This window comes from Pseudorasbora parva, chromosome 11 (genome assembly GCF_024679245.1).
Source record: "Pseudorasbora parva isolate DD20220531a chromosome 11, ASM2467924v1, whole genome shotgun sequence".
Taxonomy (NCBI): domain Eukaryota; kingdom Metazoa; phylum Chordata; class Actinopteri; order Cypriniformes; family Gobionidae; genus Pseudorasbora; species Pseudorasbora parva.
The window spans coordinates 43,824,884-43,838,853 of NC_090182.1; the positions used below are offsets into that span (position 1 = coordinate 43,824,884).

The 13,970-nt window shown below is 37.3% G+C and overlaps 1 protein-coding gene across 6 annotated transcripts in view; it reads right to left on the reverse strand.

Moving 5' to 3' along the window:
- Window positions 1-559: 559 nt before the first annotated feature.
- The window catches only part of kcnip1a (Kv channel interacting protein 1 a), a 112,141-nt gene continuing 98,730 nt past the window's right edge, over window positions 560-13,970 (reverse strand). For 5 of the 6 annotated variants that reach the window (XM_067458055.1, XM_067458058.1, XM_067458054.1 and 2 more), the window contains 7 exons: window positions 9,306-9,430; window positions 9,136-9,205; window positions 8,168-8,238; window positions 7,935-8,042; window positions 3,819-3,923; window positions 2,271-2,333; window positions 560-1,446 (listed from right to left, as the gene is read on the reverse strand). In XM_067458055.1, the coding sequence (XP_067314156.1) occupies window positions 1,399-1,446; window positions 2,271-2,333; window positions 3,819-3,923; window positions 7,935-8,042; window positions 8,168-8,238; window positions 9,136-9,205; window positions 9,306-9,430 (590 nt within the window). In that variant the 3' untranslated portion in view covers window positions 560-1,398. Of the gene's footprint in view, window positions 1,447-2,270; window positions 2,334-3,818; window positions 3,924-7,934; window positions 8,043-8,167; window positions 8,239-9,135; window positions 9,206-9,305; window positions 9,431-12,633; window positions 12,893-13,970 lie in introns of those variants that run through there. The other variant, XM_067458059.1, reaches the window with a different exon arrangement.

Sequence of the window (13,970 nt, forward strand, 5' to 3'; positions counted from 1 at the left end):
ATATATATATATATATATATATATATATATATATATATATATATATATATATATATATATATATATATATAATGCTAATCAAATCAATCTAATTAATACAAATCAGGTCTCACCCTACATGTTATTAATATTTACTTTCACTCAGATATACATCCATTAGATTACAGAGTAATATGGATGTCGATTTGAGCTTAAAATATCATGCTTGTCAGGACTACCCAAACACAGTTATATTAACGTATTTGCTGTCTTTGAATTCAATGTCATTATTATATTGTTCTTTTTCTTGCATTCTCTTCACAAATTACTTCACAGTAAAAGTGGCATTATGGCTGTATAAAACAGTACTACGTTTTGGCATTCACAGCTTTCATGCAGTTATATAAAAACAGCTTTTTATGTATAAATATAAGGTAAACACACAAACAAAGACACAAATGCTAAAGTTTGCTACGGCACCTGTCAATCTAAAGCCTAACAAGTCCCTTGCCATCTGCACAAAGTCAGTTAGCCATTTTTCACCACAAAATCAAAAGAAAGAAATAAGACACTTGCTGCCTTTCATTTATGCATATTTATATAAATCACTGTATTTGATTAATGAGGATACTGGGGTGAAATGTGACCTGGACACCCACAAACAGACCCAATGATTCTGACAGACAAACAGACCAATCAGAAAGCAGATATTCGAGTAGGCGGAGCCAAGAGGAACAGAGACTATCACTAATAATGGACATGAACACACATCAGATCAGGCAGGGATGGGATGACAAGATGCACAAATACTGTCGAATGTCGCGATGGTTCACAGCCGAGCTGATTGAGAAACTTCTGCAGAAAGCCAGTTAAATGACTGGATGGCTGAACCACTGAGACACTGCTTAAACTACTGGAGTACGAGGACATTTCTACCTAAATGACGAACACATCAAAAATGTGCTACAAACATTCAGCACATCTTTTTGAGAAATATCACAGGTCGAGTGTATCGGACATTACATACCCAATGCATGAAACATCAGTGACATATTTTCAAATACCTCACAGTAAATTCAGTCCCGTGGAAAGAGTTCAGCTGCGTTCTACAGGACCTCTTGGAAACCCACTGGGCCTGGAAACACGGCTTGGACACACACTAACTCGCATGCTCTTTTAACTAGTTCCTTTTTTGGTTATAGACATACAGTAATTCTCACATCTGCAACAGAACGAGGTCAAACAGCAGGGTTTAAAGGACATGTCGGTTTTCCGGCATGCGAAGCACAGATCTGTCAAACGTCCAGAATTACCATGTGGATGGGAGACGTGTTATTTTAACAGAACACTGGTCGGATTCAGGAGTTCATTGGTTTCTTTCTCTCACTAATTTCCCTTCATCCTCCTCTTCCTGTGGCTCTATATCACATTCTCAAAGAGCTGCAATGATCGCATGATGTTTTCATCCTGAAGAGACAAAATAAGAACAAAAGAAACAAAAGAACAATTTAATGAGAGACCGCTAAATAAATAGGAGGAAGAGATAGACGGGAAGGAACACAAACAAGCCAATTATTCTTAACAAACTCTATTACAAAGGCAAAAGAAGAGAACGTCTTTTTTTAGACTACCTGTGTATTCGATTTAAAATAAACATCTCTGAATGAAAATATAAAATAGCCAATCAGAGTTCAGTGTTTTTGTTGAAGTGTGTCGCCATAGACACAACTGGGGGTGATGTGTTGTAACAAATGCAAAGTACCTAACTATATTTAAAAATATAAAAAATAAAAAACATTTTTTTTTTGGAAAGATGAAACATTTGGGGGAAATGTACAGGTAATATTTACAAAGCTATAACAATCCTGCCCCAAAATATTTTATAGATTCAAATTGGGCTGGATGGTATGAATGAATGAATGAATGATATATATATATATATATATATATATATATATATATATATATATATATATATATATTTTTTTTTTTTTTTTTTTTTTGCTGCTTCAATATAGAATTGAACAGCTGTTTAATCAATGCTGCAGCACTCACTCTCTGACACCAGAGGGCCCTGCTTACATTTAAGAGAGAGAGAAAGTGTCAGCTCTGATTGGAACGGGACTCTAGTGCACTGCACAGTATATACTGTATTGCTTTTAAAGAAATAGTACACAAAGCAGTAAGCAACGAGAAATGCTGCATTCAATTATCATCTTGTACTACGCATTTTTGCAAATGGACTAGGTTTTTCGGTCATTCCATGCATACTAATTATTGTGAACAGATACCTCTTGACAGGAGAGAATAAACTCATCAAGAGTGACGACTCCATCTCGGTTCTTGTCCATTTTCTGCAAGGGAAACATATTCATCTCTATTTATCTAAACAGTGATTTATAATGTAATAAGTAAGGAAAAACTGAAAACGGGCCAGTGAATTATTAGAATCTAAGCCGAGGTGGGAATGAGGTCGCGGCTCGAAACGAATACAACGATTAACAAGATATTGTTCAGATGATGTATTTCAAGTAATTTGTCATGTTTTTGTACTTAAAATGCTCCGGTCGGCAAAACTCCGAACACATCTTCCCTTTTTAAGAATGACTTCAGTGCCGTTCTTTGTTCTTTTCTCAGAGAAAAGCTTAACTCCAAGTCTTCCAGAGTCGCGGTCAAAGCTGATTTGAAAGACCGCCGTTCGCCAGTTTCTGTGTTTACTAGAAGCACACAAACGCAACTCGGCCGTCATTATGGCCCAGACCACCGACTCTATACACGATGTGATTGGCCCGGCAAGAGTTAGGGGAATACAGCTCAGAAGGGTATTGAGAGTTGCTAGACGACACTCGTGGGCAGATACGATTTGCTGCCGCTAGGGTGCGTCTAGATCTCTAGGCTAAGTAACAAAAGCTTGATAGCACGAATCCAATTACGCTAATTTTATGACGGTAAAAACAGTAAGCAACATCGTCCAGAAGGGTTGTACCCTTATTGATTCATGGGTGTGTTTTGGGCATAACCTGCAATAAACCAATCAGAATGTCATCTCCCATTCCCTTTAAAATCCAGTTGCACTCACACCACAGCGGATTCATAATTTACATGTGAGCGAAAAGACTGAACGCTTCTCCAGGGAGGAATTATTTTTTATATATAAAAACATATGTGTGTGTAACAATCAGACTGTACGCGGATTTTGCACCCTCACAATAGCAAAGTGCCAACAATGCATCTGAACTCCCAGCGCACCCAAGGCTGAACAGATGGACGCGAGTGCATTTGCTATTTAAAAACTGTGGCAATGTGTCCGGCTGAAACTAGCAAAACAAAAACGACACGCCTAGCATCGCACTGCACCGGGTGTATGATAGGGCCCTAAGTGTGTGTGACTCTCAGCAGTGTCTCTACGAATAGCGAAACTGTAAGTTTATCTGATTCAAGAACAGCACCATCATTACCTTGCTAGTGAGGAATGTCACGTAGCTTTGCTAAACCATTTTACTGATATAATCTTCAGAGTAGCGCTGACAACACATTTCTGTGCGAATGTGAGTCTGTGTATGTGTGTGAGAGAGAACGGGAGAAAGAGAGTATGTGCTTCCGTACACAATAAAACGTAATTTTGTGGTAAAAAACATGGAACTAATCTGGCGTTTTATCCTATTGTTTAATATATTTATTTGCTTGGTCAGTGTCTCTGTGGGTTTTGGTTCTTTTGCTGTTGTCGGCTGTAAGGACTTTTTTTTTAATGAACGCATGTAAACCAATCAGATTCAAACATTCAACGGCCCTGTGGTATATTATGTGATAATATTTAAGCTGCAATATCAGAGTCTGACCTGAAAGAAAGCATCCACGTGCTGTTTGGTGGTGTCGGTCTTCAGAGCGGGGTATGTGAAGCGGCCCATCATGTCATATATGGCTTTCACTATATCAGTCATCTCCTGGAACAAAACATACATTTTCAGTTTTAGTTTCTTACATAATTTCAATGTGTCATTTCAATGTTTAAGTGTGTTGCACTACTATGATAAAATGCGGAAAATATTCATTATAAAGAGTGAATAGATTTTGACTACGATATTTTATGTTAAATAAGTTGCACCGGTCAAAATTGCACTCTTGAGAGGAAAAAAAACACAGATCATTATATTCACAGATCGTTATTATTATATTCAGAAACATACATCAAAAACATTTTATTATTATATTCAGAAGTAAATAAAACAATGCTTACAAACACCGTAAACATGCACTTTAGTTTCTGTCACTCCACAACAAATCTTTTAAATTTAACCCTATAAAGCCTACTGTATCTTATTTGATATCCACATTATCCAAAGCCTCTAAATGATCAACATGAAAAAACTGTTGCACACAAACTCCTCCAGTCCTTTTGTTGACTGATTGTTAATTTATATTTTTATAGCAAGTCAAAGTCTTTTAGTATAACTGTCCAAACGTCTTCTTTCAGCTCGTGCTTCACGTGTTTACTGTGAAATCTTTACAGATTTTTCTAAAGTAAACATAAAAATAACTTTATATTGTTAGTAATCTTTAAAGATGAACACTTATTTTAGGTTTACTTAATTATCCATACAATTTTCTTTTTTATATACAGTCTTTTTCAAAATAATAGCAGTACAATGTGACTAACCAGAATAATCAAGGTTTTTCGTATATTTTTTTATTGCTACGTGGCAAACAAGTTACCAGTAGGTTCAGTAGATTCTCAGAAAACAAACAGGACCCAGCATTCATGATATGCACGCTCTTAAGGCTGTGCAATTGGGCAATTAGTTGAATTAGTTGAAAGGGGTGTGTTCAAAAAAATAGCAGTGTGGCATTCAATCACTGAGGTCATCAATTTTGTGAAGAAACAGGTGTGAATCAGGTGGCCCCTATTTAAGGATGAAGCCAACACTTGTTGAACATGCATTTGAAAGCTGAGGAAAATGGGTCGTTCAAGACATTGTTCAGAAGAACAGCGTACTTTGATTAAAAAGTTGATTAGAGAGGGGAAAACCTATAAAGAGGTGCAAAAAATGATAGGCTGTTCAGCTAAAATGATCTCCAATGCCTTAAAATGGAGAGCAAAACCAGAGAGACGTGGAAGAAAACGGAAGACAACCATCAAAATGGATAGAAGAATAACCAGAATGGCAAAGGCTCAGCCAATGATCACCTCCAGGATGATCAAAGACAGTCTGGAGTTACCTGTAAGTACTGTGACAGTTAGAAGACGTCTGTGTGAAGCTAATCTATTTTCAAGAATCCCCCGCAAAGTCCCTCTGTTAAAAAAAAGGCATGTGCAGAAGAGGTTACAATTTGCCAAAGAACACATCAACTGGCCTAAAGAGAAATGGAGGAACATTTTGTGGACTGATGAGAGTAAAATTGTTCTTTTTGGGTCCAAGGGCCACAGGCAGTTTGTGAGACGACCCCCAAACTCTGAATTCAAGCCACAGTACACAGTGAAGACAGTGAAGCATGGAGGTGCAAGCATCATGATATGGGCATGTTTCTCCTACTATGGTGTTGGGCCTATTTATCGCATACCAGGGATCATGGATCAGTTTGCATATGTTAAAATACTTGAAGAGGTCATGTTGCCCTATGCTGAAGAGGACATGCCCTTGAAACGGTTGTTTCAACAAGACAATAACCCAAAACACACTAGTAAACGGGCAAAGTCTTGGTTCCAAACCAACAAAATTAATGTTATGGAGTGGCCAGCCCAATCTCCAGACCTCAATCCAATTGAGAACTTGTGGGGTGATATCAAAATGCTGTTTCTGAAGCAAAACCAAGAAATGTGAATGAATTGTGGAATGTTGTTCAAGAATCATGGAGTGGAATAACAGCTGAGAGGTGCCACAAGTTGGTTGACTCCATGCCACACAGATGTCAAGCAGTTTTTAAAAAACTGTGGTCATACAACTAAATATTAGTTTAGTGATTCACAGGATTGCTAAATCCCAGAAAAATTTTTTTTTTGTACAAAATAGTTTTGAGTTTGTACAGTCAAAGGTACACACTGCTATTTTTTTGAACACACCCCTTTCAACTAATTGCCCAATTGCACAGCCTTAAGAGCGTGCATATCATGAATGCTGGGTCTTGTTTGTTTTCTGACAATCTACTGAACCTACTGGTAACTTGTTTGCCACGTAGCAATGAAAAATATACTAAAAACCTTGATTATTCTGGTTAGTCACATTGTACTGCTATTATTTTGAACAAGACTGTAAATATATATATATATATATATGATCATCAGGTTTAATTGTTCATCCCTAAATCCTCATTGTATTGCATTGCATTATATTTTTCAAACCTACAGAGCTTTGAAACGAAGCATTTAAATATCGTCTTACTGAGACATTATTAAAAGATATAGAACAACAACTAACACAGCGCATCCGGAAAGCATTGACAGCGCTTCACTTTTTCCACATTTTGTTGTGTTACAGCCTTATTCCAAGATGTATTAAATTCATACCCCCCCCCCCCCCCAATTCTACAAATAATACTTCATAATGACAATGTGAAAGAAGTTTGTTTGAAATATTTACACATGTATTACAAATAAAACGTAAATAAAATCAAAGTATTCACAGCCTTTGCCATGACACTCAAAATGGAGCTCAATTGCTCCTGTTTCCACTGATCATCCTTGAGATGTTTCTACACCTTGACTGGAGTCCGCCTGTGGTAAATTCTGTTGACTGGACCTGATCTGAAAAGGCACACACCTGTCTATATAAGGTCCCACAGTTAACAGTGCATGACAGAGCACAGACCAAGCCATCAAGTCCAAGGAATTGTCTGTAGACCTCAGATACAGGATTGCATCGAGGCACAGATTCTGGGAAGGGTCCAGAAATATTTCTGCAGCATTGAAGGTCCCAATGAGCACAGTGGCCTCCATCATCTGTAAATGGAAGAAGTTGGTAAACCACCAGGACTCTTCCTAGAGCTGCCGCTCGGCAAAACTGAGCGATCGGGGAAGAAGGGCCTTAGTCAGACAGGTGACCAAGAACCCGATGGTCACTCTGACAGAGCTCCAGCGTTTCTCTGTGGAGAGAGGAGAACGAGGAGGCCACGAGAAACAAAATTCTCTGGTCTGATGAAACAAATATTGAACTCTTTGGCCTGAATGGCAATCACCTGGCCAATACCATCCCTACAGCTAAGCATGGTGGTGGCAGCATCATGCTGTGGGGATGTTTTTCAGCGACAGGAAGACTAGTCAGGATTGAGGGAAAGATGAATGCAGCAATGTACAGAGACATCCTTGATGAAAACCTGCTCCAGAGCGCTCTGGACTTCAGACTGGGGTGAAGGTTCATCTTCCAGCAGGACAACGACCCTAAGCACACAGCCAAGATAACAAAGGAGTGGCTACGGGACAACTCTGTGAATGTCCTGGAGTGGCTCAGCCAGATTTAATCCCAATTGAATATCTCTGGAGATCCAACCTGATGGATCTTGAGCAAAGAAGAATGGGAGAAACTGCCCAAAAATAGGTGTGCCAAGCTTGTAGCATCATACTGAAAAAGACTTGAGGCTCTAATTGGTGCCAAAGGCGCTTTAACAAAGTATTGATCAAAAGCCGTAAATACATAAGTACATGTAATTTTTTTTAAAACATTTTTATTTTTAATACATTTGCAAAGATTTCAAACAAACTTCGTTCACATTGTAATTATGAGATATTGTTTGTAGAATTAAGGAAAAAATACTGAAAATCCATTTTGGAATAAGGCTGTAACAACAAAATGTGGAAAAAGTAAAGTGCTGTGAATACTTTCCGGATACTATACTGATATAAAGATCTGATTAATTTACATTACAAGCATCAGAATACCATCTTACTTTTTGGCCTTTTATATATAATCATCTGTACCTCAACAACAGACAATAATACAGTAGTAGAGTACGTGCAAACACACCTCTTTATTAATGTACCCATCTCTGTTAATGTCGTACAGGTTGAAGGTCCACTGTAACTTCTCTGTTGTTGTTCCTCTCAACAAGATGGACAGAGCTGTTACAAAGTCCTGATAGAGAGAAAGAGAAACAGAGGGCCAAGAGGGGGATTTCTCATTAATGACACAAAGAAACACCCGTGCTGACACAGAAAATAAAATAACAATAAAAGAAATAAAGAGGGTGAATAACCCACCTCAAATTTAATCGATCCGGATTGGGAACAGTCAAAGGCGTTGAACAGGTAATGTGCGTATGTACTGGCGTCTGCAAAGAGAACACACACACACACACACACGCACACACGCACACCCGCACACACGCACACACACACACACACACAAAATCGGTGGGGTCTTTAAAACAGGTTTTTTGAGACCTTAATGGATCTGCCATATTGCAATGTCTATAGTAACTAAAGTAACAGTAAAATGACTGATTTAAAAAAACATTACAGTTCAAAAAACTTTGAACTTTTAAACTTTAATAAAATAATAAACTTCACATTTCAGCATTCAAAACTTTCAAAAAGAAAAGAGATGGTTATATATATATATATATTGTAATATTTTGAGAATAAAGTATAGTGTGCGAATAAAACATGATTATTTCGAGAAGGGGAAGTCACAATATTATGATTCTCTCATAACAGAGCCGATTGATTTAGTATTTAGTAATATTATGACTTTATTCTCAAAATATTACGACTAATCTCGAATTGTTATGGCTTTATTCTCGTAATATTATGACTTTATTCTCATGATTTTGAATTTACTCTCAAAATATTACAACTTTAATCTCAAATCGCTATGACTCTCACATACACAATCAAATACTCTCTTGAATAGGTACTGATTAATATTAGTCCCCTCTAATATTAACCTTGTTTGTTAAACTGTTGTATAAAATCAATATCTGGGAAAACAGCACTTTTTCTCACGTGATATTGCTTAACTAGCTATATCCTTTATAAGTATTAAAAACAAGAACTCACACAGAGACATTTTTGCCCTGTATCTTAAATTTTGAGGGCATTTCTATTCATTTTGGTAGCATTTTTACCCTGAGTCGCCGTAGTAAGCAATGATGTAAACTAATGACGAAAGCATATGAAGTGATTTGAGTGCTGAGAGAGAGGAATATATAAACTGCAAACACACTGACCCCCGTGAGGAAAGAACTGCGAGTAGATCTGTTTGAACGTCTCTTCGTTGACCACACCACTGGGACATTCCTGAGAAACAACGAGAAAAATAGCATGTGTGTGTGAGAGAGTTTGATTTTCACAACAGTCCATCAGGAAAACATGTCTACATGTGTGTGAGCTTGCATACGTTTTTAAAGCCTCTGTAGAGCACTTGCAGCTCTTTCTTGTTGAAGTTCGATTGAGCCTCCAGCTGCTCCAAAGCCTCTGGACGGTGACACACTACAGACAGCTCCAGATCATCATCCACCCTATCTATACACAGACACACAATGGAAATAAATGTACAATAAAACGTGCAATCTAGTATTTCCCTGGTATATGATGCATTTAACAGTAAAACAGTATATTCAATAAAATAAAAAAAATAATTACATGGTAAAAAAAAATTCTCTCTATAATTTCAGATTTAGAACAATAATAACGTGATCTTCTAAATTTAATCATGTTATTAAAATGCAATATACAGTGTAAGATTAAAAAACAAATCCAAAAAATACCATGCGGGAAAAAAAACAGTTAGATTACATTATTTCTCTATAAAATATATTTCCAGATCCATACAAATAAGCACACAAAAAATGGTAAACTTCACCTCTGCACCTTATTGTTTAGTATTTTGATTGACATACATTACCGATCATACCCCCCTCCCCCATTTTGTCTAATACCGATAATTCTTTGTATTTGAAAGCCGACAAATGATATTTTTTTGATAAATCTAGATTCCAATTTATATATCATTTTTGAGAGCCTGATTGCAGAAACAAAAAGTCTCACCATTCAAAGTGATTTCCCAAACACACGGTAATATTGATGTTGTCATTATCATTTATGTAGACTTCATGACAGACTTGCCCTGCAAATGTTGTACTTAACCGTATCCTTTTTGAACTGATTCCAATCATATTTCAAGCAATTTTACATCATTATGGCGAACAGTGAGCATCAGAAGTGTCTCAACAGAAGGAAAAAAAAAACATTATTTATCGCTTTAATATATCAGCAAAGTTTTCTTATCAGGGCCAATAATGATCACACTAAAAGTCAAGCGTAGCGTCCGTTCTGGCAGGCCATGTTAGTCAAGCTCACATCAGCGGATCTACGTCTACATATAGGAATACGACTCCTATCACCGGATACATATAGAAGCTCCTTCAGTAATATCAGCAGCTTTTGCGTTTCTTTGGAGCTAATTCGTCGAATCTATTTTTTTACTGTATTTTTAATCAAATAAATGCAGCCTGGGCAAGTCAGCTTTTGAACGCAAGTATTGATTTAAAAGATTGTAGATGTGATGAGATGGACTGTCCAAAACAGTTGAGAGATCTTGTCCTGGACAGAGGTGGACAGTACATTTACTTGAGTACTGTACTTAAGTAAACTTTTTGAGTATCTGTACTTTACTTGAGTATTATTTTTTTCTGGAAACATATGACTTTTACTTCACTACATTTAAAAGACAAATACTCCACTACATTACTTTTTTTAAACACTGATTAGTTCATAGCAAAATGGAAGAAGACGAAGTTTCAGTAAAAAAAGAATCACGATTAGTTGAGTTGGCATACACTTGGTGCATGTCTTATAAAATATTAAAAATATAAATGTCTGGGAGAAAGAGAAGGTATAGGTAAAGTTGGGAGAATATCAGATGTGTATCAGTGTATTGGATCCGTGCATTCGGCCTTAAAGTGACAGCAGCTTTGTAACTTTTATACAAGTATTTAAAAGAGTTTAAGTTAGTGGTATGCTAGTACGTCAGATGGAGCATCACTGACTGGCTTAAACCATGATGGCATAATGTGCATTTATACAACAATAATAAAATTACGTATTGGTATGAAAAAGGAAATTTACTTTTATACTTAAGTACTTTTGAAAACAAATACTTCACTTGTAACAGAGTAATATTTGACCAGTAGTACTTTTACTTTTACTCAAGTAATAGAGTTTTGTACTTTGTCAACCTCTGGGGATCTGAAGCACTGAATCATTTGTTTCAGAAACGTACAAGTACAGAGAAACTCCCATGTGTGTTAAAGAGGACGACAGCGCCGCCACACCTCCGGAAAACACACGTTTGACATTCACAGCATTCAAGGCGGATCACTTCATTTACATTGATTTATTTAGCAGAGGCTTTTATCTAAAATTACAACGTGAGGGACCTAAAAAGCAATTTGGCCTTTAAAATGTATTTTAGTATGTTCACATATATATATATATATATATATATATATATATATATATATATATATATATATATATATATATATATATTTTTTTTTTTTTTTTTTTAAACAAGGTTATTTTAGTTAACTAAAACAATTGAAATAAACATTTTCGTTACTTTAAATAAAATATTTTAAAAAAAAAACACACACATTTCAGGTAGTTAATCTTAAAATAACTAAAACTTATTTAAAAATGAATAAAAACAAAACACACAATACAGACATGATAATCATCATATATGTGGACGGGCGCAGTGTGTGGTAGTGAGTGTGTGTATGTGTGTTTGTGTGGTTCACTATTATGAGAACAAAACATCCCCACAATGATTGGCAATATCAGATATCTTTGTCCGTGTGGGGTTTTTTTGGTCAAGAAAAACAGCTTATAAATCATACTACGTGATGTAAAAATGCAGAAAGTGTTCTGTGATAGTTATACGGTTTAGGGGCAGGGGAGAGAATATACAGTTTATACAGTATAAAAAGCCTGTCTATGGAAAGTCCCCATTAAACATGAAAACCATACATGTGTGAGTGTGTGTGTGTTAAAGCAATGAAGGACACACATACACAGGTGAGGTCAAAGGTCATGTGCCTGAGGCTCTCACTGCTGCACAATGTCCTTTAACAGCGTCATATTACAGCACTGCACTCTCTCTAACACACACACACACACCTGCACAAATCTGCAAGAACACACACAGCACAATTGTACAAAAATGATTTGTCATTGTAAATAAGGTTATTTGAGTACATCTTTTCACTTCAAAATGTATGTTTGATAAAATGCGTAACTTGCCATTTCTTTGAAATAATAAGTGAAATTGACAACAAGCTCTGAGTGAAAATTGTTTCTAGACCCGTTTTAAGCTCTGAATTAAAGTCCACTTTCAAACATTTCCGCAGCTATGGTAGGATCAATAGAAAAAATAAAACATATTCTGCAACTTTTTGCTGTTGTTGCTATAAACATGGTTAAGATTCTTTTTTGATCCTATTCCACAGATTTTCAGAATTACAGTGTGAAGGATGTGACTTTCTGGCAGAGGTTAAATCTGATTCAGCAGATATCGAAGCTGGCACACATTCCTTATCTGTTTTTATTATCAGGTTTTAATTCAGTTTGAGCCCACACACACATCCGAGACATCAGAACTTCACTCCAACCATCCAAACTGTTAATCTATCTGTGGAGAAAGACTTCATGTGTGTGAGACTCACCCTCAGTGCTGATGAGTCCGAGTGTGTGCAGAAGTTTCAGAGCTCCACACAGCAGCAGCACTATAGCTAAAGTTTGCAGTCCGTCTCCCTCTCCTTTCTCCATCACTCCTGATGTCGAGCTAGCCTTAATATTCTTATTTTCCGCTTGCTTTCATTCCTTTCTCTTTCTGTACTTGCTCAGAAAGAGTCCTCAGCATCCATCTTTATATACCCCTGTCTCTCTCTCTCTCTCTCTCTCTCTCTCTCTCTTTCTCCTCTCTGCCGTCGAATTCTTTTTTTCCCCAGTTTGTCCTCTCTCTCTCTCTCTCTCTCTCTCTCTCTCTCTCTCTCTCTCTCTCTCTCTCTCTCTCTCTCTCTCTCTCTCTCTCTCTCTCTCTCTCTCTCTCTCTCCCTCTCTCTCTGTGTGTTTTAGTAATATTCATTGTCCTGGACAATCAGAGTTGAGCTTAATGTAGAATTTGCCTCATGAGTATGAATTGAACATCGAACAAGATGTTAACGGAATTACAATTAAAAGAAATCAGACAGAACAGAAGTAGTACAACACAAATAATTTCACATTTATTTTGATTATTTTTGCCATTCCCTGATATTTTGTGTCTAAAAGTACTTATGTCTAAAAGTACTCTAAACTGTTGCAATGGATGGATGGATGGATAGATAGCTGGACAGATGGATGGAACCTTGGACGGGTAGATGGACAGACGGACGGGTGGGTGGGCAGATGGATGGAATCTTGGAAGAACGAATGGATGGATGGAACCTTAGATGGATGGACAGATGGATGGTACCTTGGATGGAAACTTGGACGGGTGGACAGACGGACGGACGGATGGATGGATGGATGGATGGATGGAACCTTAGAAGGACGAATGGATGGATGGAACCTTGGAAGGACGAACGCATGGACGGATTGATGGGTGGGCGGATGGGACCTTGGAAGGACAAAACGATGGATGGAACCTTGGATGGATGGACAGATGGAAGGAACCTTGGATGGATGGACAGAAGGAACCTTGGATGGATGGACAGATGGACGGACAGATGGAAGGAACCTTGGATGGATGGACAGAAGGAACCTTGGATGGATGGATGGATGGACAGACAGATGGATGGAACCTCAGAAGGACGGACGGACAGATGAAGGTGACGGATGGATGGATGGATGGATGGATGGATGGATGGATGGATGGATGGATGGACGGACAGATAGAAGGGTGGTGGATGGATGGAACCTTGGAAGGATTGGATGAACAAATGAAAGGGATCATGAATTTCCATAAAAACCATTGACCATTATGGGATATGGCAAATGTTCTTCAAACATGCTTCTTGAG